The sequence below is a fragment of the Falco peregrinus genome, chromosome 5 (genome assembly GCF_023634155.1).
Source record: "Falco peregrinus isolate bFalPer1 chromosome 5, bFalPer1.pri, whole genome shotgun sequence".
In the NCBI taxonomy this organism is placed as follows: domain Eukaryota; kingdom Metazoa; phylum Chordata; class Aves; order Falconiformes; family Falconidae; genus Falco; species Falco peregrinus.
This window is the reverse complement of record NC_073725.1, coordinates 86,731,790-86,758,038: the sequence shown is the minus strand read 5'-3', so window position 1 is coordinate 86,758,038 and position 26,249 is coordinate 86,731,790. Positions and strand designations below refer to the sequence as shown.

Below are 26,249 nucleotides of genomic sequence, written 5' to 3'. Positions count from 1 at the left end.
GAACCAGGGAAAGTGGATCGGAGCTCAGACCAGCCTTTAATGACAGGGATGGGCACCAGTTGCAAAGTGTATCCTCTCCTCCTTGCCCGTGGCAGTTTCTTCCACAGACATACCCTGTCCCAGGGCCAGAGCTAGCCACTTGTCACTGAAGAAACACAAATTCATTTTTCTGTTGACCTCAAAGCAGAAGTCACCTTGTCGTATCATTTAACACTAAAATTCGGCTATTACAGGACAGATTTTTTTTTACTTCCTGGTTGAAGTTCAAGAAATGAAAAAAGGGGAAAAATCTGTTACAAAAATTACAAATTGAGCATCTGTGCCTACAGCAATCCATGGAAATGTCAGGAAAATTTGAAACAACAACAATAAAGGCTTATCTTTCCAGTACCAAGCCCACAGTTGAAAATGCAAAACATGAAGACTTCAGATTACCAGTGACCTTACTCTCAAAACACGTATCAGTGCCCAATGCATCCCTCAGATGAGAATACAGAGATGCTTCCCTTGCAAGCTACTGCTCTGCACACCCAGTACTTGTCTATGCAAATACCTGAAGCTGTAACGTCACTCTGAAATCAGTTTAAAGCCAGGAGCTAAAAACCAGCTCCTGTTCTACTCTTGCCTCCCATAAAACCTTACCACTCTGGTTCACAGTATTTTCTTAATGGCTTTTCTTCAAATCTTTTACTCTCACGGTAATCCAAAGGTTTTGCAGACAGCCTGGATTGCGTCACGGAGGTAAATACTGCTCCTCCACTGGATGATCATATCCCTTTGGTTTTCAGAATCCCTTCCATTAGCAAGCAAGAATTTGGAAATGAGCACCAGCTACAGACACGGCAGAGTCAAGTGATGTCCCTTGTCCTTCCCCTCTCCCTCTTCTTCCTTCAACAAATCCCGGATAGTAACACAACATTCTGAAGCACTGATATATACACAGAGGCATTAGATAGTCAAAGAGAGAAATATTAAGCCTTCTCTATGATGAAAGGGTCTTTTAACTGAAAGGTAGGAAAACCCAATAAAGGTCAAAGTTTCCCTTCCTTTCCCCTTTCCAGTTCACAACTTACCCTTCACTGTCTAGCACATCCTTAATGCTAGCCTTGGTGATAATGGCATCATCACACTTGAACCACTGGTCCTTGTGCTGCCGGATGAAGCTGGTATAGTGCCCACTCTCCAAGGTTCCCTGGTGATTAACTACTGCAAACAAGGAATACCTGGTACAGAGAAGAGTTAATAAGTGGATCAAAAGCAGAAAAACAACGGACATTTTAGACAGAAGCCTGTGTTCATAAACACGTATAGCAATAAACCACCAGCTCTCAACATTAACCGGGAAGAGGGCATCCTTGCCCAGGGAAAAGAACCACATTTTCCTTTTTCTGTTTTGCTATTACTGCAGCACTGCAGTCTGATGACACCCATCAGCTTTACCAATACTGGCTAGCAAAGATTTTTCTTCTAAAATAGATCAATATTGCTGCATTCCTGAAGAGGACCACTGACTATCTAGTCTGACATTCTATTTCCCTGAATAAGTTACTCCAGTGAAACAGAAAAAGGCATTTGAGGGATGGGGAAGGAGGTAGTCTTAATTATAGCTAATCTTCACTCTTTCTAGTGATAAATTGCTGTACTGTTTAGTTGTCCTTAATCTGGAAAATCTGTACCTATTTTGAAATACTGAACATATTCAGCCTCGACTTCCAGCTTTCAGATGCTGGTGCACATTTGCCTGCTAGCCTGAAGACTAGCAGACACATCTCTGTCCCAAAGAAAGGTGTACCGATAAGCTAATCAAGTTGCTCTTAACTTTTTTCCCCTTTTCTTTTCTTAAAAAGAAGACTGAAGTCCTTGGCTCTTTTGTTCTAACCTAAGATTTTGTTTCCAGTCTTAAATATACTTGTGGCTCTTTTTCAAATGTTCTCCACTAACTCTTTCTTAAAATGCTATCCCCAAACTGGGATACAAACACAGCTGCACAATGGTAAAATAATCTCTCTAATCTCACTTGATATGTCCTACTTACATTCAAAATCCATGGAGCTCTTTTGACACAGTAGTGCCACAACAAGGCGCCTATTCAGCCGACTGTTTACAGAGCCACTGATTTATAAAGTCACCCTCTTGCTAGTGGAGTCCTGCAATCCAACCAGGACGGACACCACTCCTTGGTCCTCATGGAGGACTCTAGGATTGCCCCAGCTGCTTACCGGCATCCAGCTACTAAGCAGCTCAGGTGCCTCTGCTCTCATTAATCCTCTTCATTGTTAACAACTTCTCCAACTTAAGTCATTGCAAACCTCAACACTGATCAGCTGTTTGCTTTGCTAACACTTTAAACACCATAAATCTCATCAATAAATTGCTATGGGCCACACGTAACACCTGCCTGGTATCTGCTCCTACGACAACTGCACTGAGACCTGGTTAGCTAGTTTTAAAATCTGTTTATTGTGTGATTCCAGTTTCTTAATGAAACTTTTAGTGCCAAATGAAGTGCCCTGAAGAATTTAAATACACATCAGCACATGAACAAGGTTTTTTTAACTTGTAAACTCATTTTAAAAAAAAAGTAAGGTTTGTGTGACCACCTGTATTCCCACAAAGCTATGGATGTTGGTTTCATTTACACTCCCTTTACACCCTTGAGCAAGTCCCATATCAGCCCATCATTTATGCCGACTGGAATGAACACCTGCCCAAGAGAATCCAGAATTGCTGGGGACATCTACTTGGGACTTTTGAGTGTCAGTGTTCTATAAACTTTTTCCGTCCTCTGGAACTCCCTTCGCTACTGCAATAGAATTAGGATTATTTAAAAGGAAATACCCATCGCTTTTAATTTTCCTCATGGACCAATTGCTGGGGTTATCACCTTCAGATCTGACAGTCAGCTGCCACAAAGCCACAAAAGGGTAGGCAACTGCAGTGAACGAAGCTTTCTTTTGCAACAGACTCGCTGTGCTGTCAGATTGGGTAATGCCCTTTGCACCGCAGCATACACAGCGGAGCATCTCCTCCTAGAAGCCAACTACCTTTCACAATAGGAGTCACAGAATGTACCACTTACTTATTATCATTGTTTAGACTATCCGTCGGCTGCTGGTACTGCCCGTTCATTCTGCTCTCTTTACTGCAACACACATACACACAAAAATCCAGTCACTTAAAGCAGTGGCTTCCCAAACCGAGGAAATAGGTTTTAACTGACACAGCCTGTTTGCCAAATCCAGATCCTTATTCAAAAGCACAATGCTGCTTAGCAGCAGAGAAGCGCTGCTGATTAGGATGCTAAAGATGCTTTATTTGTTCTTGCAGCAATGCTACATAAGAGACACCGTTTTTCCTCCTGGTCAAGGCTTCAGTGCTGCAAATACAGATTTGTTTACGTCAAATGTCCTATCCAAAAAGCCTAAAAACAGGTTAAGGAAAGATTTGTATTTTAAAACTGGAAAAATATCTAATTACATCAATCCTTTATCCTGTGATGGGTCAATCATCCTGGCTCTGACTTGTAAATTCATTTTGTGTTTTGACAGTAGCAACAGGATTATGCTGTTGATTTCATAGCCGATGAAATTCAGATTACTGAGTTATGCCTGCTGATTATCCCGTCTATATTCCATTATGCTTGATATCTTTCATCAGCAGAGCCTGCTCTATCCAGGGAGAATTCAGCACAGAGGAACACAGAAGTCTCAAAATCTCCAGAATATACTGGAATAAGCCATATATTCTTGATACATCACTATTTGACAGAGCTTCGGGGCCCTGCTTCCTCTCCTAGCAGAAGCATCTACTTTTCTTCAGGGCAGGGGGGTGGCAAGCTTGAAATTGGTAGTAAAATTTCAGCATCAAATAGAGCCCCCTGTGTGAAGAGATGCCATGTTTTGAGAGATGCCATGTTTTGGGGCTTTCTGCATTGCTTCAGGTATAAATTAAATCTGAATATCCTTTTTTATATTTGAATGGAATACCTGACAAATACTTGTTACGTGAGCTGATCAAATTCCTTTCGTAAAGGTATAGTTATACAAATGTCACACCTCTTACAAACCTGGGATGTGGGAGAAGTCTTACTGTTTAAATATAAATTAGAAATACCTATTTTAATCTGGACTATGCTTTTTCTTCTTGCAGCATTCTCTAAATAGAAGTTGAACCTATAAAAACAAAAGCCCCCGGGCTTTGCGTGTGTGCAGGAATGAAGAGGAAGGAGTTTTATAACTTCAGAACGACTAGGTTAGGCATTAGGTTATGTCTAGTCTGCCTAATCACACAAGATACTGGTAGGTGAGCACTCAGGGGATGGGACCAAAGCGGAGATCTGAAGGCAAGATGGATCCGAGTCTATACATTTAACATGCAACCAGAAACATAACACATTAATAAAAAAAAATAAATAGAAATGTTGAAATATAAAGCTTTTTCTGGCACACAAAACTTAAAAATTTATCTAAAAATTAGGTTTTGAAAAGATGTACGTTTCAAGGAGAAGCTCACAGCAGAAATATCATTATACATACTGTTCTATAACCTTGATTCAAGGATGTTCCATGTTTCATGATGCACATGTATGAACCGGTAAACAGTTCTGGCCAGGTCTTTGGGGGATTTTGTTGGTACACACCTGGAAGCCATGAATGGTGTCATGTCCAGCTCCAGCGGAAACGAGACATACGTAGTGATCTTTCGCCTCAGTTTGGCTGAGTGTTCAAACCGCTGGAGACAAAATGGAAGAATTGTTTTTTCTTTAGAGAAAGGCTAACTTTTCTGTCTTGTATAAATGTCCTACGCTTAGGAACAGTAACATTAAAGCATATTAGCAGTCAGTATCGAGGGACATCCGCAGATTTTTTTCTACCAACTATTTAGGCTGGGAACCCCCATCGAAGTGGTAACTCACTTCTACCAACGGGGGCTGGGGGCAGAATACAGTATTAATTAGTCTTTAATATCTATACATAGAAACTTATTCCCATCTGACATTAAGAAAAAAATATATTAAACAGAGAGAGCACGCACAGCCTTTACCCAAACCAGTGTTTGTGCGACGCACTATTCAAATGTACGGCTGCTGCCTACACCAGCCACAGAACTGGTGACAATGGAAACTTGGCATCAGATTCACACGCTTAATCCACCCATCCAATCATCTCAAGTGACAGGAGTCAAGCCTACACAGGAATACCAATTCAAATTAAGGCAAAAATGGAATATGATAATAAAAAAGCCTTGTCCCTTCGCCAAAAGGAGCCTGCAGTACCCACCATCCTCTCCTCATCTTCTCAATCGAACATTAAATGGAAACAGGAACAAATACCAGAAAGAGATGAATGAGTTTCTATTTAAAGGCAGCTTCTCTCCCCATTTCTCAGAAATTCTGCTCTATTTACACTTCAAGTTAATTATTTTCCAATTGTGGTGCCATAACAATTCCCTAGCAACAGATCCAGACATGAAAAGCTAAGACTTCTGCAATTCTTATCTTTTGTGTTTCTTTCTTGCGTTAACACATGAAATGAAATTTGCATTTTGCATGGACAGGACAACACAATCACTTAGGGAAAGTAATTTATTTTCAAAAAAATCTTCGATCATTCTGGGTAACACAAATACTGAACTGAGTGAAGGGAAGGGACTGAGCACATTCACATCGCCTTCCTCAAAGAGCAGAATCACCTAGGTATTGTCTTGCCAACAAAAAAAACCAAGCACCCAGCACCCCCAAAACTCCCCGCAAAGGCCAAGCAGCCATCCAAGCACTCCTGAAACCTCAGGTCAGTCATGCAAGAATACTCTTCAGGAGGACCGCAAACAGCCAAAGCAGAACAAAGGAACCATGCTACTATCTATTCCAGCCAGGCTACTTTCTTTGGCATGTAACACTGCATATCATCTTGGTTAATACTCCAGATGCAACTGAAGAATTGCTGGTGTATATGGGGGTGAGCATCTGAAGGTATGATTGTCCCAAACAGTCTGAAAAGACCTATGATTACAAGAGATGGAATTCTTTCCACCTGTAGCACCTTTTCCAGTAGAAAACAGAATCAATCTTTTCTCATGAATACAGACCTTCCTGTGGCATTCTGTTTTCGTGTCAAGATCTCTGCATTTCATTAACAAGCTTCTGTACAAGCCAGAATTTGAAAACTTAAATTGCTGCTATGCTAGATATGGAGTTGCTATGTAATTTAACAATTCCAAGCTACAATCATTGCTAGAAAACAGTCCGTGACTTGCTCAGTGAGACCATGACACTATAGTTACATGGATTAATAGATTTTCCACTATGAATGTACTGGCCTAAGTTAGAAGACTACTGGAAAATAAGCCAAAAAACCTGCTTACATGCTACAGCAACGTTCGGCACGCACTTTGCCATGACAGCTACAAGATAAAGGTCTAATTCCAACACTATTGAAGTCACCCAGGTGTTTTACTGAAGTTCAAAGCCTAGAAACGGTCCACCAGAATTGAACAACTGAACAAAGTCTCTGGAGCAAAAGGCTGGAGCATGTGTTCTTTCAGTTCACCATTCCAGAAGTGGAAAGAGAAGCACCACAAGCCTTAATTTGTACACTGCACATAGGCTGCAGGTTTAAAATCTGTTTCCAGTCATCATGGCCATAGGTAATATGCCATTTTCCTTCATTTAGCTTATGTGACACTAGTATCATCGTCAGATAAGCAGTTTCTTGAAACACTGGTCATAGTAAAAGCTGAGGCCAGTGACCATCAGTTGCTGCCTAGAAATGACAGGACTATCATTCTGTCCCAGGAGACACTCAAGACCTTAGAGGTCTGCATCTGAAAAGCTCAAGCAGATCAAAGATGCAGTTAAATTACTACGGTGGCTGCTTCTATAGAGGCCTGTGGCATCACTTTTCGAGGACCCTTTTGCCTCTTGACACAGAATGACCTTCACCTTCTGCGATAGCTGCCTACTTCGCACCAGTCACACACTATGTTTAAGCTATAAATTGTACAGGACTAAATATCTGAGGGCACCAACTATGACATCACCTCATCATTGCACCTGACATAATCTGGATTGGAAAGGCTGGAAATTACATTACCATTGGGAAGACAGAAGAAGCCGTCTCCACTGCAACTAGTAACTTTTTAATGCTTTTCCTTCAACGCAGAGCTCCTCTGTGGCACTCTTCCAGTAGAAGTGTCGGGTAAAAATTTTTACCATGGATGATAAGTGTTATTGGAGATTGGTTTCTATGCTCGTTCAGGTATTGTACTAGCCTTCCACTACGTTTCTAGATTCTGGGTTTTTAGGTTTCCACAGACATACTGCAAAGCTGCATTATAGATAACATAATACTATCTTAATAGAAAATCTAGCTGGGCATGCAAGCTGTTCTTTATATTAATTTCATATCATAAAAGATTAGTTCAGCGAAAGCCAGAAGATATGTCCAGGAATTTAGCTCATCCTCTCAGAGAGGAATGCACTTCCTCTGCTCTGACTGCCCCCTGTGAACTTACTTTGAGATGAAAACAGGCCACAATGGGTAACTTCTTCATAGTGAGTTGTTTGGTGGATTCCTGGTAGCTATGGCAACCACTACATTTGATTTTGGCACTGCTTCCTAGATGTTCTGGCCTTGTAAACCTGAAAGAAACATTAAAAAGCAAAAGGGATGCACAAAACAATCAGATGCTTTTCCACACATGCTGAAAACATTTCATTTACTTCTGGGTCACTGGACCCACAAGAGACAGAGCTCATGGCTTTTAAGTGTCATTTTGAAAAAACCCAACGCCTGCAATAACATAAAGTGCTACGGGTCAGATATCCAAATCTGACATTTATCATCACTCTTCTTGGGAACATTGCGCTGAAACGCATCAGTGTCTGAGAAAGGAGCTAAATGTTTGTTCATCCCCTACAACAGGACAGCTACTTTTCATGCAGAAAGCAAAGATCTTTTGTTTTCAAAACCAAAAACATTGATGTGGAAGTTCTGAAGCAAGATGACACAACTTCTGTGCTCAGCTGCATGCTGTCTGCAGGACACTCTTCCACCTTGTAGCCCTCCAGGGCTAGGATCAAAGCTCTGAGATGGAAAGGGCTGTAAACACAAAGTTCTTTTCAAAACACAGTATCTTCCAAGAAAACCCAAGTGTTGACAACTAGGAAATCTCTTTTAAAATTTTCAGACTGAACTACTCAAGGGAGCTATAGGGAGAGGCTATTACAGAATAGGGAACTGCTTAAGAGAAAATATACTGCCTCTGCGTTCTCTCAACAGATTAAAGCAAAACGTGGCTCTCTTTCAGAGACCGTCGGCACCAAGAAGGCTAGGGGGGTGGACTGCTAAGTCTTCTCCAAGCTTAGCCTTCCACAGGACAAATGATCATCTCTCCAGAAGCTGCTCTACAACTAGGATTTTTGAGATGAAATACTCTGAAATATAATTGAACATTTTACATTAACACACACACTCAGCATGGGAGGGCAACATGGTATCAGCTTGCCACCAACCTTACCCTTCTGTTTATGTGGCCTCTAGCGTTAAGTGATCATCACAGCCTCTTGGTCTCCCCTCCTGTTTAACACGATTTCCTTTTCCTAGCCTATGTACTGTTTTCTGCTTTTTGATTTTTTTTCTTAAGTCTGTAAAAAATTCACTTCTATCTTTGTTGTTCCTGTTGTTTAGGAGTGCCTACACCTTTCTGGGTTTTGTCATATTCCTGCTCAATCCCTCCTTTTCCAAGCCAGCTTCAAGCTGCATGGCCACACTGGTTGACATGAAACCACATACTCTCCTTGTCTGAATCTAATATCCAACCTGTTTGCTAACTTTTGGGTAAAAACCTAGACCCATACTCTTTATCCATTAGTGTTCAACTTCTTTCCAAAATCCATATTCTTTCAGAGTATCTTTGAACCTGGATGTTTTTTCTTCCCCATCATCATCATCTCTCTCTGATTCTACTAATCCCCATGTCGAAGAAAATTGCCAGAATTCGATCAGTTTTGCCTCTTGATGCATTCTTGCATCAGCAATTTCTCATTTGTACCAATTCCCTTGTTTTCTTAAAAATACTGATCTTAAAAGTATCAAGAGGGTTAGAAAACAGATGTCAGAGGCTATGGATTTTTTATTTCAGAAGGATTAGCTTTGCTCCAGGCTACAAGTAACTTCTTCCTCAGACAAATATCTTTGACAAGTATCTGCATTTACCACAAGAGAATGACTTTCAGGTCTGCTAAAAAATCCAAGTTAACTGTATATGAAGCCATAACGTTCCCTCATTACCTGTTTCCGAGATGCCCAAGTTTCCTGCTCAGAATTATTTTTTCTTTTTGAAAGCTCCACTCCTTTAATTCTTAATGCCATCCCCACAACAGAGCTGGCAGTAGCTGACCCTCAGTTCTGCTTAGAGCAAAATCAGATTCATGCTTGGTGTTATAAATTAGATAAATATTAAATGCATTGTGAGGTCTTTATGTGCTTGCTTAGCTGACATAACCAAGAACACAGAAATGGACGCTAGTGGTTTGGATCATTTAGAACCACACTGCCGGGCAGCAGCCAATGTAAAATTTGTTTTCTTTTTGCATTGCATGGCAACTGGTTTTGATTGCTTATGGTTAGGCTTACTGTTGCTCTGAGCCTTCTTTGCCTTCTCACTTTCTCTTACACAAAAAAAAAAGTATAAAAATGCTGTTTCGGGATCATGCCATGACAAAGCATCACTTACTCCCACTGTTCAGTGTCACCTGGAGAACAGAACGAAGCCAAAATCTTTTTACCCCACCAAAATTGTATTTGTCTCATTTCATACCTTCGCAAGCAGTCTGTGAGAGTGGTGGTGCCTGATACATGGCTTTCCCCATTTACGACACTGCCATCACTCCCCGGACTCAGTGGCCAGAACGGGGTGGAAGAACCTGGCAAATCCAAACTGATGTCCCAAAACGGGTCTATCGTTGTGGAAACGCCACTACGAAAAAGAAAAAGAGTTTAATACACGTTTAAAGGAAGTAAAATTAACAGTCTCTCTCCCTTTAGGGTGCACACCAAACACTTTGAAGAACCGTGGGATCTACATCACCCCTAGAGGGCACTCAAAGACGACAGAAAAAACAGTTGCTCCAGAGGGTTCTCCCAAAACTGACTCTTTTTCGGAATATTTAAAAGCCGTATGTTTTAGGAAACATATGTGATGTACTTAATGCAAAATATATGCATTTAGTATGTTCTCCCACTCACTGTAGTTTGTTCACTGAACAAGCAGGGTTACTCAGAGATAGAGGTACTGGTCGGACTACTGACCAGCACAAACCAGTACATAACACCTATGATAGCTACATGCAATCCAACTAGTTTAGAAGCATGGCTCGCTGGTCAAGACAGGGAAGATGGTGCTTATGGCTACTTCAGTAGAGTGCCAGATACTTTTGCTATACAGTAGTGCACTGAATGAAGCTTTGCAGTTCATATTAGCATCTCCTACGGCATTTGGAATTTGAGAAGCCAAAGAATAATTGCATCAAGAAGCAGCGTATGTTCCTGATCAGATTTCTCTACAAGACAGCTGAAGACAAGCCAACAGCTAGACTACGGAAAAAGCAACTAAAAATTTTAACTTGTATTGACTCAAATCTTTCCTTCCAACATTTAAATTTTTAAGAGAACTCCAGAACTTCGGGGTCTAAGGTCCTAATTTGGAAGCATTCTCTGTTTGTACTCATTATGCTGATTTTTTTGAGTTCTCTCTTCCTCTACAACTAGTGTCTTTCACTGTGCAAGCTCATTAAGCCTACAACGTTCTGCCTTTTTTCCAGCTTCCTTTATGCAAAAGTTGTCAATTTTCAAAAGAAAACTCCTTTTGTTGAAGTTTCATCAATGCTAATATTGTGTCATAACATATCAAGCTTTTCATTATATCATGTAAGGATTCTCTGGCTCTACCAGGCAAAGAACAAAGTTTCATATGTTTTCCTTACAGTAAATCTCCCGCAAATCTCTCCAGGAAGCTGAGAATAAAAGCAGATTCAAACAAGCACAGCACAACAGTCCATCTGCAGGACGGCGTGCGTAATTATAAAGAATGCATGATGGAACAAAAACCAAGAACCCTGACTTCAGCACTATGGCAACACCAAACATCTTGAAATAGAAGTCAACTTGCTCCAGTACACAGAGTAGAAGAACAAATGCATTTTTCCTTGCTCTTGTAAAACATTCTTTTGCTGGTACCCCGAAATTACATTAGATATCAGCCGCTTTGAAGCCTCTCCTGGTGGTATGTGAGGCTCCTAACTGTGGGAAAATACGGTTGCGTATCAGAATTTTCTTCAACTGTAGTGGCAACTACATACTTTCAAACCCAAAGGGATCTTGGAAGTCTTTTCCCCATGAACCTGGGGAAGAACAACCTTTCACAGACGAGTAAAACCTTTATGTCCCTAAGCCTGTGGTACTTTCCAGGTAGCTTTTTTGGTATGTCTTAATATGTGATAGTTCACTGGCTACAGATTGCATTTAGCTGATACTGTTATTTCAACAGTTCTTGTCTCACTGGAATTTTGCTGGTATTTTACTGGTATTCAAGAAAGAAAAGATTCAGCACATCGTTGCACTGGAGGGTGTGCAGATACAAATCAAGAGTTCAGAACCAGAAAAAACTTACTGGCAGACTTGACAGGTAACATCAGACTGCAGTCCGCCTGTGAAGATTTGGTCTATGATGCAGTTACAGTGGTTGGGGTTGTTGGCCTTCTTCCCATTATCATCACCTGGAGGGATGCAAACACAGACTCAGAAGTCAAAAATCCTCTGAGGGCACAGTGGTTTCTCTCGGACTGTGTCTCCAGTAACTCTTTGTAACACAAACTTATAAACACACTGCAAGTTCACATAGACAATATAGAACCCTGAAAATGTTATGCATTGAAGAAGACCCAAGGACACAAGAAGAGAACTTCTAGAAAAATATAAAACGTAATCAGAGGGTGACTAGAGGCAGTTAACTCCCATAGAGGTGAAGCTTTAAGCAGTTAGCCAAACCCCTACCTCCCTTTACAGAGGTTTGCTTTGTGCTATCTGGTATCAGTTCCTAAGAGGAAGGAGTTGCCAACGTGGTTCATAAAAATGAATATTTAAACTTCACTTAGCACCATGCAACATTTGTATCTAAACAAACCGTCAGCCCTTTACCACAGAAGCACTGGGTTCTGCTTCGGCAGAGCATTCAACAGCACATTATTTTCCCACATCAACAAAGGAGAAATGTCAACAAATGCAACTTTTTTAATTCTATCCCAGGCAACTTCTGAGAGTACAGTGAGGGCAGGAGGTTTGTGCAGACCCATTAATCTCCAGCCTGCTGTCCTTCCAACATAAATGGGTGTACCTTCTGTTTGCACCAGTGAGAAAATAAGAGATGTCCTTATCTGAAGCAGGAAGCGCCGTGTCTTCCTCCAGCTTCTTCAGAGACACGGCAATCCTCTCAATTCCCAAGTCAGACAATGAACACATTCCCATCTTTTAGGGATTATAAACTGTCACTGCAGGTCTCAGGAGCACAGCAATTAATTTTTATTGAGTGCTAAGATTAGGCCAATTCAGCTTTCTTAGACTAACCAGAGCATTAAATAACCAAAAATTCCTTGGCACAGTTCTTGCCTTTGAAGCCTACTCCTTCCATTCCTCGTAGGTGAACTAGGAGTGACACACTTTTTCTTTGATTTCCAAGACTTTTCTCCTTATTTTCCTTGGGCAGGACAGATGCAATTGGTTTTCCTTTGTACAGAGATGCACACACAAACAACTTCACAGCACCAGCTCATTATTTTATAAAGTACCTGTTAAGATACCTTCCAATCTCCTACAGCAGAAATGGCTAGGGCAGAGTTAAGTTTTGCCAGGTTTCCTAGCATCTGTAACTTCCTAGGAAGTATTTAATTTCTGAAACTGGAATACTAAGATGTTGACTCCTCAAATCCCAGCTATTCTTCAAAACCAATTAATTTCTGGTCAAGTAGATTAAAAAAAAACAAAAAAAAAACACCTGAAGAAACTAAAAGCACAGGGTGAAAACCTGCAACTTTTCTTGTGTCTAAGGTGCTCTACCTAGAGTCTTCTTGCAGCAGGAAGGAATAATTGTATTTTTTTTCCAATGAAGCTTTAGAAGTTTGTTGAAAAATATTATATAAACTGACAAAGGTTCCACCTGACACTGGAAAAGCGCACAGAGGCGACACCTACACTAAGCTGCAATGGGCCACTTCAGTTAATTAGATCCTAAATGCTGCAGAAAAGCTCTCATTCAGCTGCCTCTTCAGAAACTTTTGTTTGAATTGTCAAGAAAAGCATATTGGTTCCTTAAAATGGCTCTTGAACAAAATGCTCTAAAATTAGATTTCAAATGTGTGAGGTTCAAGTTGGGGGTTATCAGACCCAGTCTCAGGCATTCCTTGACGGGAATTTCAGCTAAATCTTGCTGAATTTATTATAAGGTCTTGATTATGCTAAGCTAATGAATGGAGCATACAGTATGGAGATGGTACAAGACATTCTTCACCTTTAGAGAAAGATCACTTATAAGCTCTAAAGACTACGTGCGGATTTTCAAAGACTAATTTAATGTTTTTTATCTTTTTTAAAAACACTCAGTTTTCAAGAAGCAACATGCAACTGCCACATCCCTGTAATCTCACCATTTGAAACATTATCTCCCTCTGTTTTGTTTCGAGGGGGCAGAAGCAGAGAAACAGCATCTAGAGGTTTTCCCTGGACCATGGGTACCATCCCTGCTGGACACCTTTAACAGGCAGCCATTTCTGCCGGCAGGAGAGAGCCAATACTCCCTTTTCAATTATACAAGTCAATTAGGATCAGTGACGAGAGGGTCTCAAAAGAATATCCTGCAAGCTTGTTTCCAGCAAAAACAGAAGGGCATTACCCACTCAACATTATTTCCCATGACATTTGGTTGGAGAGGAGGAAAAAAAAAAAAAAAAAAAGAAAAAAAGATTACCACCTACTCACACTTGTCAATATGTAACAGATGCTGAGAGGAGGTATATTATGCAGCTGAGAACTAGAAGCTGCTAGATTGTTGTACTCAAGTTAAGGTTCCCTTCAACATTTCTGTCTTACAAAGTAGGTTTTAGTTTCATACATTTTTTGTTTATAAAGCTGGTCATAATTCCTACTAGGAAAATCAGCAGCTTCTTTGTAAGACATTGGACAGCACAAGACTAAACCCAAACCTGAAATACATCAATGTATACACCACTGTAATTACGAGAATGGCAGAAAACTGAGTTTAAAAGTTTGGATTCAAATTAAATGCAACTCTTCTTTTAAAAAACCCGGAAGTCACTACTGTGCCTGTGCAATAATTAACTAAGCTTGTTAGAACTTTTGTTCAAATATATAGGTATTTAATATACTACTAAAGGTAAATCATACATAGCAACTGTAAGAACAGCTATAGATTAATTTTTTAACATTGCTTTTGGTTTTGAAATAAATATAAGTAAGTTTTGCCTTCCATTGTGTATTTTAAATTAGAAAAAACAGATTTTAAAAATGCCAGATTTTTAAAAGGGCATTTATCAAAACAAGACATTAATGTTAACTTTTCTGCTCTACTGTGTCCCCCAGTGTCCTGAGCATGTGGCTTGTTATTCTTTATGGCAGAGTAGTGTACACATAAATTTCTATGGATCATAGCAGATGACATGTTTCAAAAGCATATGCTTTAACGGTTCCTAAGAACATCATGCAGAATTCATAGAGCGGGGTAGTGTTTTACTCCCAAATCTCAGCACAGCATTCTTTCTCTGTCACGATACCTAGCACCAGACTTCACGTTTGCTTTGTAGCAGTCCTCCTTAAAGATGAACACAAAGTGCTTCACGAAAACCAGATAAATGAGGAATAATCAGCTTTAAAGTACTACTGGTTTTTTTGATAGACAACTGAATAACATTGGCTGAATAAAGTTTGTGATAAAAATACAGGATTACTTCAATTTTTTTTTTAATCTTGTTTTTTTGAACCTTTGTGTACAAATGCCCATCTCTGCCACACTCTGTTGCCTGACAGTTGTTGCTATTGCAATAAATAACACCCCCCCCCCCCGCCCATGGCCAGTGATTTCCCTGGTCTGAACACTAACTTTGGAACTGCGGTCTTGGTCCATACAAGAAAGTAACAATTCTGGTCTAAGTTTCTCCACGTTTGAATGTGTCGGAGACAAAGTTAGTAAACTACAAAGTGTTCGGATAATTGGAACCTGACTGTCAGGGCAGTTTGCAGAATTAGAACCCGGAATTTCTTTCAGAGCACTGATAATTAAGATGTATCCGACATGTCGACTAAAAGCTGACCCAATGCTTTACAGACTGAGCAGAAATACCCATTATTTACATTCCTCTAACAAATGAAGGGCCCTGAAACTCCTGAAGGATCCCACATGCAGAGTGGAGTATACTTGGTACTTGTTCTCCACAGAGAGTCTAAGAAAACATGCAAGAAGCAACAGATCAATGTCTGATCATTTTCAGCATCTTCTATAAACCAAACATAGTCGAGAGACTGAAAATCAAAGTTGTTGTGCATTTTAAAGATCAAAGGCAATACATGCCAAAGTCCAGGTGAAGTGGTCAGACTTCGGTACAAAGGTGGCCACTACCTGCACAGCAAGGCTGCTAACAGTGTTACTCTCATAAAGAAGCTACTATCCAATGTAGAGTAAGTTCTGAATCTCATTTGGAAGCTTTTGTGGTGAGAAGGACCACAAATACCAATGTAGGATGACATTGCAGAACTCCTGAGTGCTGCCATACCAGCAACAGAGAGTGGAACAGCACAAAATGCAGGTACAACCTCAAATGTCATTTATAGCAGCAACGTTGGAAAAAATTCAGATTCAAGAAAGCTCTTGCTTTTCCAGTTGGAGTATGCATCTAAGGAGAGACCTTGTGCACACTTTGGGTGACTGGTAGAGAAAGAGGAGTAAAGAATAGCATAGCTTTTTTTTTTTTCCCCTCCACCGGAATACTGCTTTCCAGTTAGACCATCTTTCTCCAGCTGTTGGAATGGAAACCAGTGATGCACAGGCATGACAAGACCTGATCCCTTTTATTCAGAAACATTTTGTATTCCTCCAGAGCACAGAGGAGCCCTGGTAAGTGTTCAGAACATGCCCTGCACAGATGCTACAGCGCAGCACAACGCTGCCAACACAAGGAGAGCCATCACCCACCAAGACGGGATTTACATGGGTGGTCACACAGGGATCCCGGGCTTCCAAAACTTTACAGTTGCCACTAAAACGAAGTATATATTCAACCAGCATTAAAAAACCCCACCAAACAAACCAAAACGAACAACTACCTGTGCCAGCCAGCCTATACTATCATCTCAGAGCAGTTAATTTTATACTTTGTAGGATGCAGTTTTATAAAACTTATCTTTAAATGCACATCAAAATCATGTATTTTTCCTAATTTACACAGTGGCAGACATCAACAACAAGCATTCACAGCTCTCTCTGACTTGCATTAGGACACCTCTTAAGAAGTTGAATAAATGGAATGGAAAAGGAGTAAGTGATCAACGTCAGCCAAACAAGTATCACTGGATATTTATACAGTTCTTAGCATGAGGAACACTTTGATTTACTTTTGTGTCTGAAGCCTTTGTGATCACAAGTAATGTCCAAAAGCTGGGGCTTTGGGACAAAATTTTCCCCATGACTTTATTTTACTTCACTATGTGTTAATCTTAGAACTTGATTAATACTGACTGGAAACTTTAAAAGTTTTTTTGATTCGGTAAATTATTTAGTATTGGCAGGGGAGTCATTATTTATTGTAGCTTTAGGACTTAATTCTCACTATTAGTAGTAATATTTTTACATATGTATACTTCACATTTGTGTGTGTGCCTGTGTGCATATACAAGTGGGAAAATGTTCTCATTACGTAGCAAACTAGTTCATTCCAGAAGTGGTTTATCATGACCATACTTGAAATTCTGGTTTAGATTAACTTGTTTGGTTCCCACACAACTGCTCAACCACTTCTTTTAAACTACCTTGATGTGGTATAGATTATTTACCATCATTAAATAAAAGTCTTTCAATTTCTTCAGAAACAGAAATTTAAGAACCTGAGTACACAGATGTCAAGGATCTAGTGCTAATGCCCTCCCACTAGCAGCACTAACAGCTTAGTTACGCCCATGCAAGTAGGCTCTAACTTCAGGATATCCATCAAATAACTGAATTGTCCTTGTACTGAATGCAAATGGTACCTTTCCCACAATCCAAAAAACCTCAGTGTTAAAAGGTGCAAAACTCCCTAATTCAATTCAAGCTGGCTAAAACCCTTATGAAACTCAGTAACAATTCAGAAGTCAAGTGTTTTTAACACATTTGTGACATCCAAGAAGTAGTAAAAGAATACGTCCGCATGCATACACTCTTTCCAACAAAGAATGTCTGACATATCATTTTTTCAGTTTTAGGACAGATCACAGTTTCATTTTCATTCGGGATGGAGAGGCCAAACAGAACCAAAAGTAAAGAAACTGCTGAGAAAGCTTGATTGTGCTGGTAATTTCAGGAGATACATCAGATAGATTCTTCATTTAACGCCAAATCACACTTTAAAAATGTCTTTTCAGATCCTTTATCAGTTTGGAAAGAGCACAGGGACCTTTATTGTTGCAAGTTTTTCCTTTACAATTCTGAGAACACTACTACTTCATGAACTAATCAGGAAGTATATAAGAATTACAAACATCATTTTATATCAAAGATGACGAAAAAGCTTCCAGATTTGTTGGATCAATGGCCAGAAACTTTAACAGAACCAAGAAGTATTTCTGTTTGCAGCTGACTGTATTTGGTGTTAGGTGAGAAGTCAGTATTTGGGTCAGCTGTTCCTTACAGTACTTCAACACTAGTTTAATTAGGCTTACTGAATTTCAGTTGGTGATTGTCAAACAACAGATACTAATAATTACAGAAGAAGTTCTATGTACTCCTGTCCTTAGAAGTACTCTTTTTGGAGAAGACTCTTTTGGAGGACACCTATGATGAATCTGAACAAGCCCATCTGCTGCCACGTAAGACTATCTCAAAGATAAAAGCAAGACTTCGAAATGTTTCAAAGAAGCAGTAGCAGCTTTCCCTTTGATAGCCCTCTAATAAGCCAAAACACTAACCTCTAAGTGCTGCTTCTAAGAGCAACAGAGGAAAGTTCAGTGCTTTAAAGCTTATTTTCAGTCACTAAGGATTTTTGTTTGTTTGTTTTGCTATTAACCCTACTGTTTTTCCCTTACAAGAATAATAAAAATTTCTGTGCTTAAGTAAGTGAATCAAGCTAGGTCAAATGTTGGCAGATTGGGAAATTTTCAGTTCAAATTTTGTTCAGCTAACTAACGTGAAATACGTAATTTCATATATTACCACCAAATCAGTTCAAGACTTAAGACACTTCATCTCTAAGCACATGCCACTGAATATTTTTACTGTATTGTACAATTATGTATTTTTATAGAGAGATTAACAAAACAAGATACCAAAAACAAATACTAATTTTTTTATTCACATTTCTGTAAGTAATTTGGCATCATAAATACAGTAGGATAATATTTTAGAACAGCCATAGCCTCCCCTATGTTATATTCATTGGTCCCATGACACACTGAGTAAGAGTTCTAACTACCTCAAGTATAAATAGAATTAAAACAGCAATTTAAAAGAAAAGACAGTGACTCATAACCAATACAAGAAGAAGGTGATTCAAACCAAGGTACAGGCTTGTCTGCTTCTAACTCCAGGTAATTTTTGACAGTTGGAATTGTTTATTTATTTATAAATCTTTTCCTTTAAGTCTACCAAACATGTTAAAAGGAATTTGCTAAGACTGTTTATTGAAAGACACTACAGGGATTGTTCTACCTCCTTTTGATCCAATATTCCTTGTTGGCTGAAGACTCGGTACAAGCCTTACCTTTGCAGTGTCTGTGTAGCACATCTAATGCAGCAATGAGGAACTCGTGTGCATCTTGTTGCTCGTACCCTGCTAAATGCCGTGCATGAGTCCATACCAGGTGCAATAACCTATATGGAATGTGAGGAGATCGGTGCCCAGAGTAAAACTGCTCAAAGCAAAGAGAAGGACATGACTGTTAACAAGTTACACAGCCTCAGTGCATTTAATTATTAAAAACTTAAATGAGTGCAATTAGTCAAATAAATTAAAACCATTTAATTCTGATGGCCTAATAATAAAACACAGAGACATAATTTTATCACAGGCTACTGAAGAAGTGGTCTCAGAACTGAGCACCTCAGTTTTCTCCCTTGAAATTCCATCATTTTGTGATGGATTAGCCAAAGAAAGGCAGGGGAAGGAGGCTGAGGAAGGTGGACACAAACAACACTCAAAAATGCCTTGCTGATACCACTGGGTTTTATTGAAATAGCCAGGGGTGGGGGGAAGTAGGGAAGAATCCTACATTTGCAAGAAATCAGCAATTTTTCATAATTGTTCACAAATTATACGCCCCCCAAAACCAGGACAAAGACTGAAGATGAGAATACTAGAGGCCAGCTGTTGGCCAGCCACTGAGCCAAGCCATGGTAATGCGCCGCATCCAACGGCTGCACGCACTCCTACCTTAAGGAAAAATTTACAAGCAGGATAGCAGCCTCATGCCAGTATCGGCCTTACACAGTATCGCTATTACAGCACAAGGCTTTAGAAACAACTTTATCCAGCACAGCTGCTTGCAGAACTGAAGGTACCACTCCATCCGCCTATCCCCAATGCCAGCTGCCCATCAGTGCTCCTGCAGGGTGTCGCTGCCCAGAGATCTGGTCCTGGACCAGCTCCTGCAGCTGCTTCTTAATCTGCTTCAGTCAAAATCTGATGAGCTGGCTACAGGAGCGACTGCAATTGCCCCCCCCAGGTGATTTTGCCAGAAGCGTATCAGAGAGCACACAGACAAATTATTCAGTCAGCAAAACCATGATGTGAAACACCACTGCTGAGCAGTGACACACAGCTGGGGAGGTAAATCCGCACAGAAGAGGACAGAACTGCCTACAGAAATCCATGCTCTTTTTTTTTTTTTTTAATAAATATAAACCAGCCAGGTCCCACTTTAAAAAAAACAAACAACCCCATCCTCCCAAAAAAACCCTATTACTAAGGGTCTGTGTTTTCCCAGGTTAAGGTGCAGCTCCTTCCTTCACTCTCTCCATTTCTATCCAGGTGCTGCTGCTACAGCTCTTGTACTTTCATCTTCCTGGGTTCCCACTGCTGCTGCTGCCGATTCCAGCATCCAGGGTCAGATCCTAAAGCTGAGTCCCTTCCCGAGCAGGCTGACCTCTCTACCTGCTCGGCCCCTGCACTGTGATACCAGCTCCAAAAGCAAAGCAGAGATCCCAGAAGAGTTTACTCCCTCGGCCTTCAGGTTGTATTTAACATTTTTAAGAAGGGAAAATTTTCAAGTCATCCTGCCTTCCCTACCTAACCTTTGGAAAAGGTATTTACCAGTAAAGTGTGCCTGCAACACCACAATTTCATATTGTGTGTTCATAAGGCAAACTTTTATTTTCCCAAACAGAAGACAGTAAGCAGGAAAGACACAGAACAAAAATAAGAGTTAAAACCCCAGCAGTAAATAATTTATCACTCTCATTGGAAAAGCGAGGCTTCCTTCCCCAGCCCTAAGCCTCTCCCTGCCCAGTCTCTGAGCATTTTATACCAGTGCAAGTATAGGCATCGGGGCTACAAACCTACCCAGATAAAACACACTGTATTTTCAGGGACACATAAGGAAAAGGCAGTACAATCGTCTCATCTAGTCCTCATATATGTAGGGTTTTCTAAATGGCTTTAGTATTATTTCCTGGCAAAGAAATTTCTTTATTGCAAGCTCTGTTTTTTCCAAACAGGAAGATACACCTCTGCAGCCAAATAACACAAAATGCTTCTATAAATAAATAATAATAATAAAAAAAATCAATAGTTAACTCCGATGCCAGCAAGAATGACACCAAGGGACTGGAGCAGTAGTATGGTAATTGAAATCTGCTGACGCAGCTGCTGCTCAACATAATTCAGGGAACTGCAGCAATAAAACTTCTCTGTTCTGTCACTCCTTACAATTAGTCCCAGAGCTCTCCGGTCATTTTAACCAACAGCACTCTCCGTAATTACTCCATTGCAGACACTAGACCTGCCAGCAGATTTTACATTCTCTAGTGCTTCGTTAGTATTAGAAGAATCTAACAAGAAGCTTTATCAAATTATTAGCCATTAGCACACGGAAACTAGAAACACACCTAGTAAGAATGCTGTTGAATACATGTGGGGGTGGGGGGAAGCTTCACTGTTCTAATAAAAATGAAACAAAAGGATCTAAGCACATTCAATGGTAATATTTTAACTAGAATGTATAAAACTTCCACCCCATCTCTCGTTTCCTTGTTGCTGGGAAGAGCAGCCTACTGGAGCTGTTCCAACCCACAGGAAGGAAAAAAAGTCCATGTAAAGTCTTGCTCAATCACTCTTACACAAACCTTCTCATTAAAGTGTGCAAATATAAATAACGATGTATTTACATGTTACCTTTAAAAGGCTTCAATAGCACAGTTCTTACCAATATAATTTAAAACAATTTTTCTTTAAATTTGTTTTCAATTCAGCAGTATCAGTTGTTTATATCAAAGAGAACTAGTTCGAGCAATTTGAAAATGCTTGGTAATACACTGTTAGATCTCTGTTCCAGAATAAAAAGAAGAAAAAAAACCCCAAACCACCAAGCCAGGATTCAAAGCCTCCATTCTTACACATAACCCAAGTAACAGTATTTTCTTTTTTTGGACTTAAAACACTTGTTCTCTGATTTAGAGGACTCTAAGCTTTGTATTTTGCATGATTGTTACCAACAATATACAGATACCAGTCAGGTTTAAAAAAATAAAACAAAACAAAAAATCCACCACCACACACATCTGTTCTTTCTCCTTTTGCCAGTAACTCATGCACAGAAGTTTCCTAATTACATGACCAAACAGATACATATATACGATAGATCAAATGTATCAACTGAACAGTCTCTGAGCTTTGTAATCAAGAATTTATAGGCATAAATCCTGTACAATTTGAGAAGCTAAAACCTCCTCTTGGAAACTGGTTCTTAATTAAGACTTTCAGCGTTCTGAAAATTTACAATGGATAAATGGAGTGGCCAAGATGCGTGCCTTTCAGAATAAACACACACCTGGCTGCAGGTTTCCCAAAGAGCAATGGTTCAAGGAGTCAGAAAAACCATTCTGCTCGCACACGCCCTGTGCGTTCTATACTTATCTCAGAGAAAAGATTTTACTAGGTCAGCACAAACGCTGCACTTCCCGTGACAAAACACAAAGCCTCTGCCTCTGTAAAAAGCCGTAACTACTTTTTCTCCCTTCTACCTTTGCTGTAACTTATTTTATACACAAGCCATTTCAACAGCGTACCATCTTAAGACATCAAAGCCATAAATCATCTCGTTCTTTTTCCTTTTTGTCCTCACTTCTCACCTCTCCACGTAGTTGTGCTGTGCACTTTGATAGGCTCATGAGGATGAGTAATGATGGGAATAAAGAAGGCTTTGTTCTTTACATCTCTGGTAGATGTGCTGCATTCTGCTATATTCCCAGGTATTCTCACTATTCAGAGTACACAGAGATACAGATCTGTTAATCCTACCATCCCGAATGGCCGTTCTGTAAAGGATTTAGATAAACCTTAGGGTGTGGACCATCCCAAAATTAATTTTCATTGGTGAAGCAAAACTAAAACACAAATGCCAGTAGGTAAAAAGTAGTGCACAAACCCTTTCTGCCAAAAGGCTCAATGAATGGATTATGTGTGCTCTATCTTCCCTCCATCCAGTTTCACCACTATCTGTTATTCCCAAATCCTTTCCATTCCTTTTCTTATGCAGTGTAATTCATGTCATGATTCTATTGAGAAATAGGTTTCAAGTAGCACAAATGAGAATGTTAATTGATGCAGTCAAATATTTTTAAAACAAACAGAGGTCAATGCTTGGCATATTTGCAGGAAAAGCTACCAGGGAAAAAGACCCTCGATTCTGAGAACCATCCGATACTCATTAGCCACCAGCAACCTACTTCAAGGTGGAAGAACTTTGTAGCTTCCTATTTTCACAGAAAAATCACACAAACTATGTAACTAAAAGATCTTAAACAAAAGAAGGAACAAGACAAATAGCAAAAACTTGCCTATTTAAGTATAGGAAGTTTTATTTAACATTCCAAACAATGTCTCTTGCTCCTGGAGAGTTCTTACTGGCATGCATTCACCAGATCCCCTGGCATTCCATCTGCCTAAGATCACACCTTCAGAAAAGAGGGGCGGAGCGGAGATGAAGTTAACCCTTGCCCTGATCGTTTGTCACTGGGTAAAATGCCTTGGGATAACTACATCAGTTAATCCCAGTGGGAAAGCTACCTAAAAACAAGACAGAACCTGAACCAAAGTTTCCACAGTAATTCAATTACAAAGGAATTCTTAACCAGAGCACTGACATCTCCACTGGTTAGCCTTCCTTCGCTCAGAGCACATCTCTGCAAAGACAGCACAGGATCTTCATCATAATCACTGCATATAGCAGGGACATGAAACTATAACCAGTCTGCTCCAAAAATGCAACATTTTGGTTTTAATTCTGACTGCAGAGAAATTAAAACTCACTGGGAAACAGAATTTTACAACGAGTGCTGACAGAGCTATAAACATAACATGGTATTTACTGCTTGCAAGTTAAAATAGACCGAGCTGGTTACAGACACTACAGTTTGGCTTGCGGAGGGCTAAGCTCTAGTTTTACTTCAAGGTGGTTGAGCCACTTTTTGCTGTCCTCCCACAGCACACAGCTGCAGTATTTCAATGTGAAATAAGGACAGAGACCCCTGCACTGCTATCTTCACAGTCTGGTGTCACAGATATGGCTCTTCCCTCATTCACATACCCCCGTGTCACAGAACGTTAATTATTAGAACTAATGCAAGCGTAGGCGTGAGTTTTCACTGGGGAAAATGAAGGCTGAGATTCCCAAAGTTGTGTGTGAAATTAAATTTTGTTACACCCGTAACGCAAATACTGCATTTAAGCCCTGTTTTGGGTAACAGCCTATTCTTTGCTACGTGCTTGTACATAGTCTAGCAAAAGACATCCTAGGCCATCAACAGGGCTCCACATGCAAAAATGGAAATAAAAATCATTACCCAGACAGTCCTGATCTTTCCTCCAGCCCCTCAATCTGTAACATAACACTCATTTCCCCTTTCCCAAGGGATTTTAAAAAAAATGTACGTGCATAAACAGAATGCGGTGATATTCACTGAAATGAGACTTTATACCACAATTTGATGAGAGGATATCAAGTTTAAAATAGTACCTTTTTAAAAAATAAGTAAATAGGTTTCTATATTAACAGCATACAGAAACTGTATATTTCTATACCATGACTGAACTTTTTTATCTAGGCAGAGTGATTTTTCCCCGTTTAGCTGCATGCCTGGTTTCAATAAACCTCCAGCTTCCACCTATTGGTATGCTTGTCTCTTGTTTTTACCTCCTTTCCTGACAGACTCAGGGATAACTGAAAAATAAATCAAAAAATAGGAAGTATAACATACAACTAACGACTGATAAGCAGCATGAAAGGTAGCAAATTAATGAGTGCCAAATATAAGCAGAAAACAACTTTGTCCTGGAATGTCTGAGGGGGACTTTACCTTCCGTATATGCTTAACTCACCTGCAATGAGCAAAAAGAATCACCTCTGGTGAAAAAGGCACAGAAGTAAAATCAAATTGAAAATCACAAGATAAAGCTATTTTCAGGCTTTCTCAGTTTGAACAAACTTCCCTGACAGCATACACACAAAAGACATGCTCTGCATACAAACATCTCCAGCTATCTTAAATACCTTAAACGCTCTGTGACAGCATGCACTATAGCTTGCCTTTTTTTTTTCTCCTGGGTTTTTTTTCGGTTGTTGGGGGTGGGGTGGTTTGTTTTTTTACTTACCAATAAAGCAGATCCACCACTGAGGGAAACGCACAGAACTGGATTGATTTGTTTTTAAAGACTCAGCTTAAAACTAGAAGCCCAAGTCTAGCCACAGTCCTTACATTACTGATACAGAACTAAGGCAGTTAATAAAGCTCTTTGACTATTTATATTAAGGAAAAGCCTGTGCCTGTCTCCTGCAGCACAGGCTAGACCTACAGAGAAAGGCACACTGCAAAGCCAGACACCTGATCCAGAATGGGAAAGAAGAGTTGCTCAATACACAGAAGGTACAAACTGTACCAACGCATTCACTTTTCTACACCCTCCTGGCCATTAACGGGTTTCACGTAAGAGTTGATAGCAAAGATGTTTCTCCCTGTTAGAAACCACTGAATCAAGATCTTTAAAATATTTATACAGACCTACATAATCCAGCGCCTTAAACCACAACGCTATATACTACTGCTTTAGTCTCATACCCATTATCACCCAAAGAGCCTGTGACATATTTTCCAGCTACAACTTGCACCTTTAATTAAAGCGCACATTCAGCTTTAAGACTATAGACTCGCAGATCAGTCTCAGAAGAGCAGGCAGCACTGTAATTATTTCCAATACCAGCTTTGCCTAAACAAGAGTGACTTAAGAATAGGAATTAAGAGGTCAATAGCTTCTTTTTCAGTAATTGGGTATTTTTGACAGTAAGGTCTCATTCAACCTTTACTGCTCTGTTTTGCCACACCTTGAGGGAAAACATAATTTACATTCCCTTTATATTTGCAAATAGAACACAAGCCCGTTTGGGCTAAGAACCAGCCAGCATCTGTAGAAAGGCGATGCTACTGCTGCAAACAGCACTCACCTCCTGAAAAAGCGTAGACATTTCACAGACCAGACAAGAGCTGGGGCTTTGCATTTCACATTTGTGCCTGTCGGAGAGGAAGAAATCTCGCAGCAGTGGAGTGTGGGTAAGTGCCTGGACAATACAGTTCATAAAACATGTGTTCCCAAGATTGATTAGCCCTCGTAGACCTATAAAGACAGAAGGGGGAGGGGATGCATAAGCATTATCAAGTTAACAAAATGGTGTATTTGCATTTTCATGTAGTTTTCACAATATTGTCACAGATATACTATATATGCA

At 39.9% G+C, this 26,249-nt stretch overlaps 1 protein-coding gene across 3 annotated transcripts in view; it reads right to left on the bottom strand.

The window, feature by feature from the left end:
* Positions 1-26,249, bottom strand: part of USP22 (ubiquitin specific peptidase 22) — a 110,938-nt gene that overhangs the window by 1,416 nt on the left and 83,273 nt on the right. For all 3 annotated transcript variants that reach the window (XM_055804917.1, XM_055804916.1, XM_055804915.1), the window contains 8 exons: positions 25,968-26,137; positions 19,016-19,163; positions 11,671-11,776; positions 9,820-9,978; positions 7,513-7,639; positions 4,640-4,731; positions 3,080-3,142; positions 1,074-1,223 (listed from right to left, as the gene is read on the bottom strand). In XM_055804917.1, the coding sequence (XP_055660892.1) occupies positions 1,074-1,223; positions 3,080-3,142; positions 4,640-4,731; positions 7,513-7,639; positions 9,820-9,978; positions 11,671-11,776; positions 19,016-19,163; positions 25,968-26,137 (1,015 nt within the window). The remainder of the gene's footprint in view (positions 1-1,073; positions 1,224-3,079; positions 3,143-4,639; positions 4,732-7,512; positions 7,640-9,819; positions 9,979-11,670; positions 11,777-19,015; positions 19,164-25,967; positions 26,138-26,249) is intronic.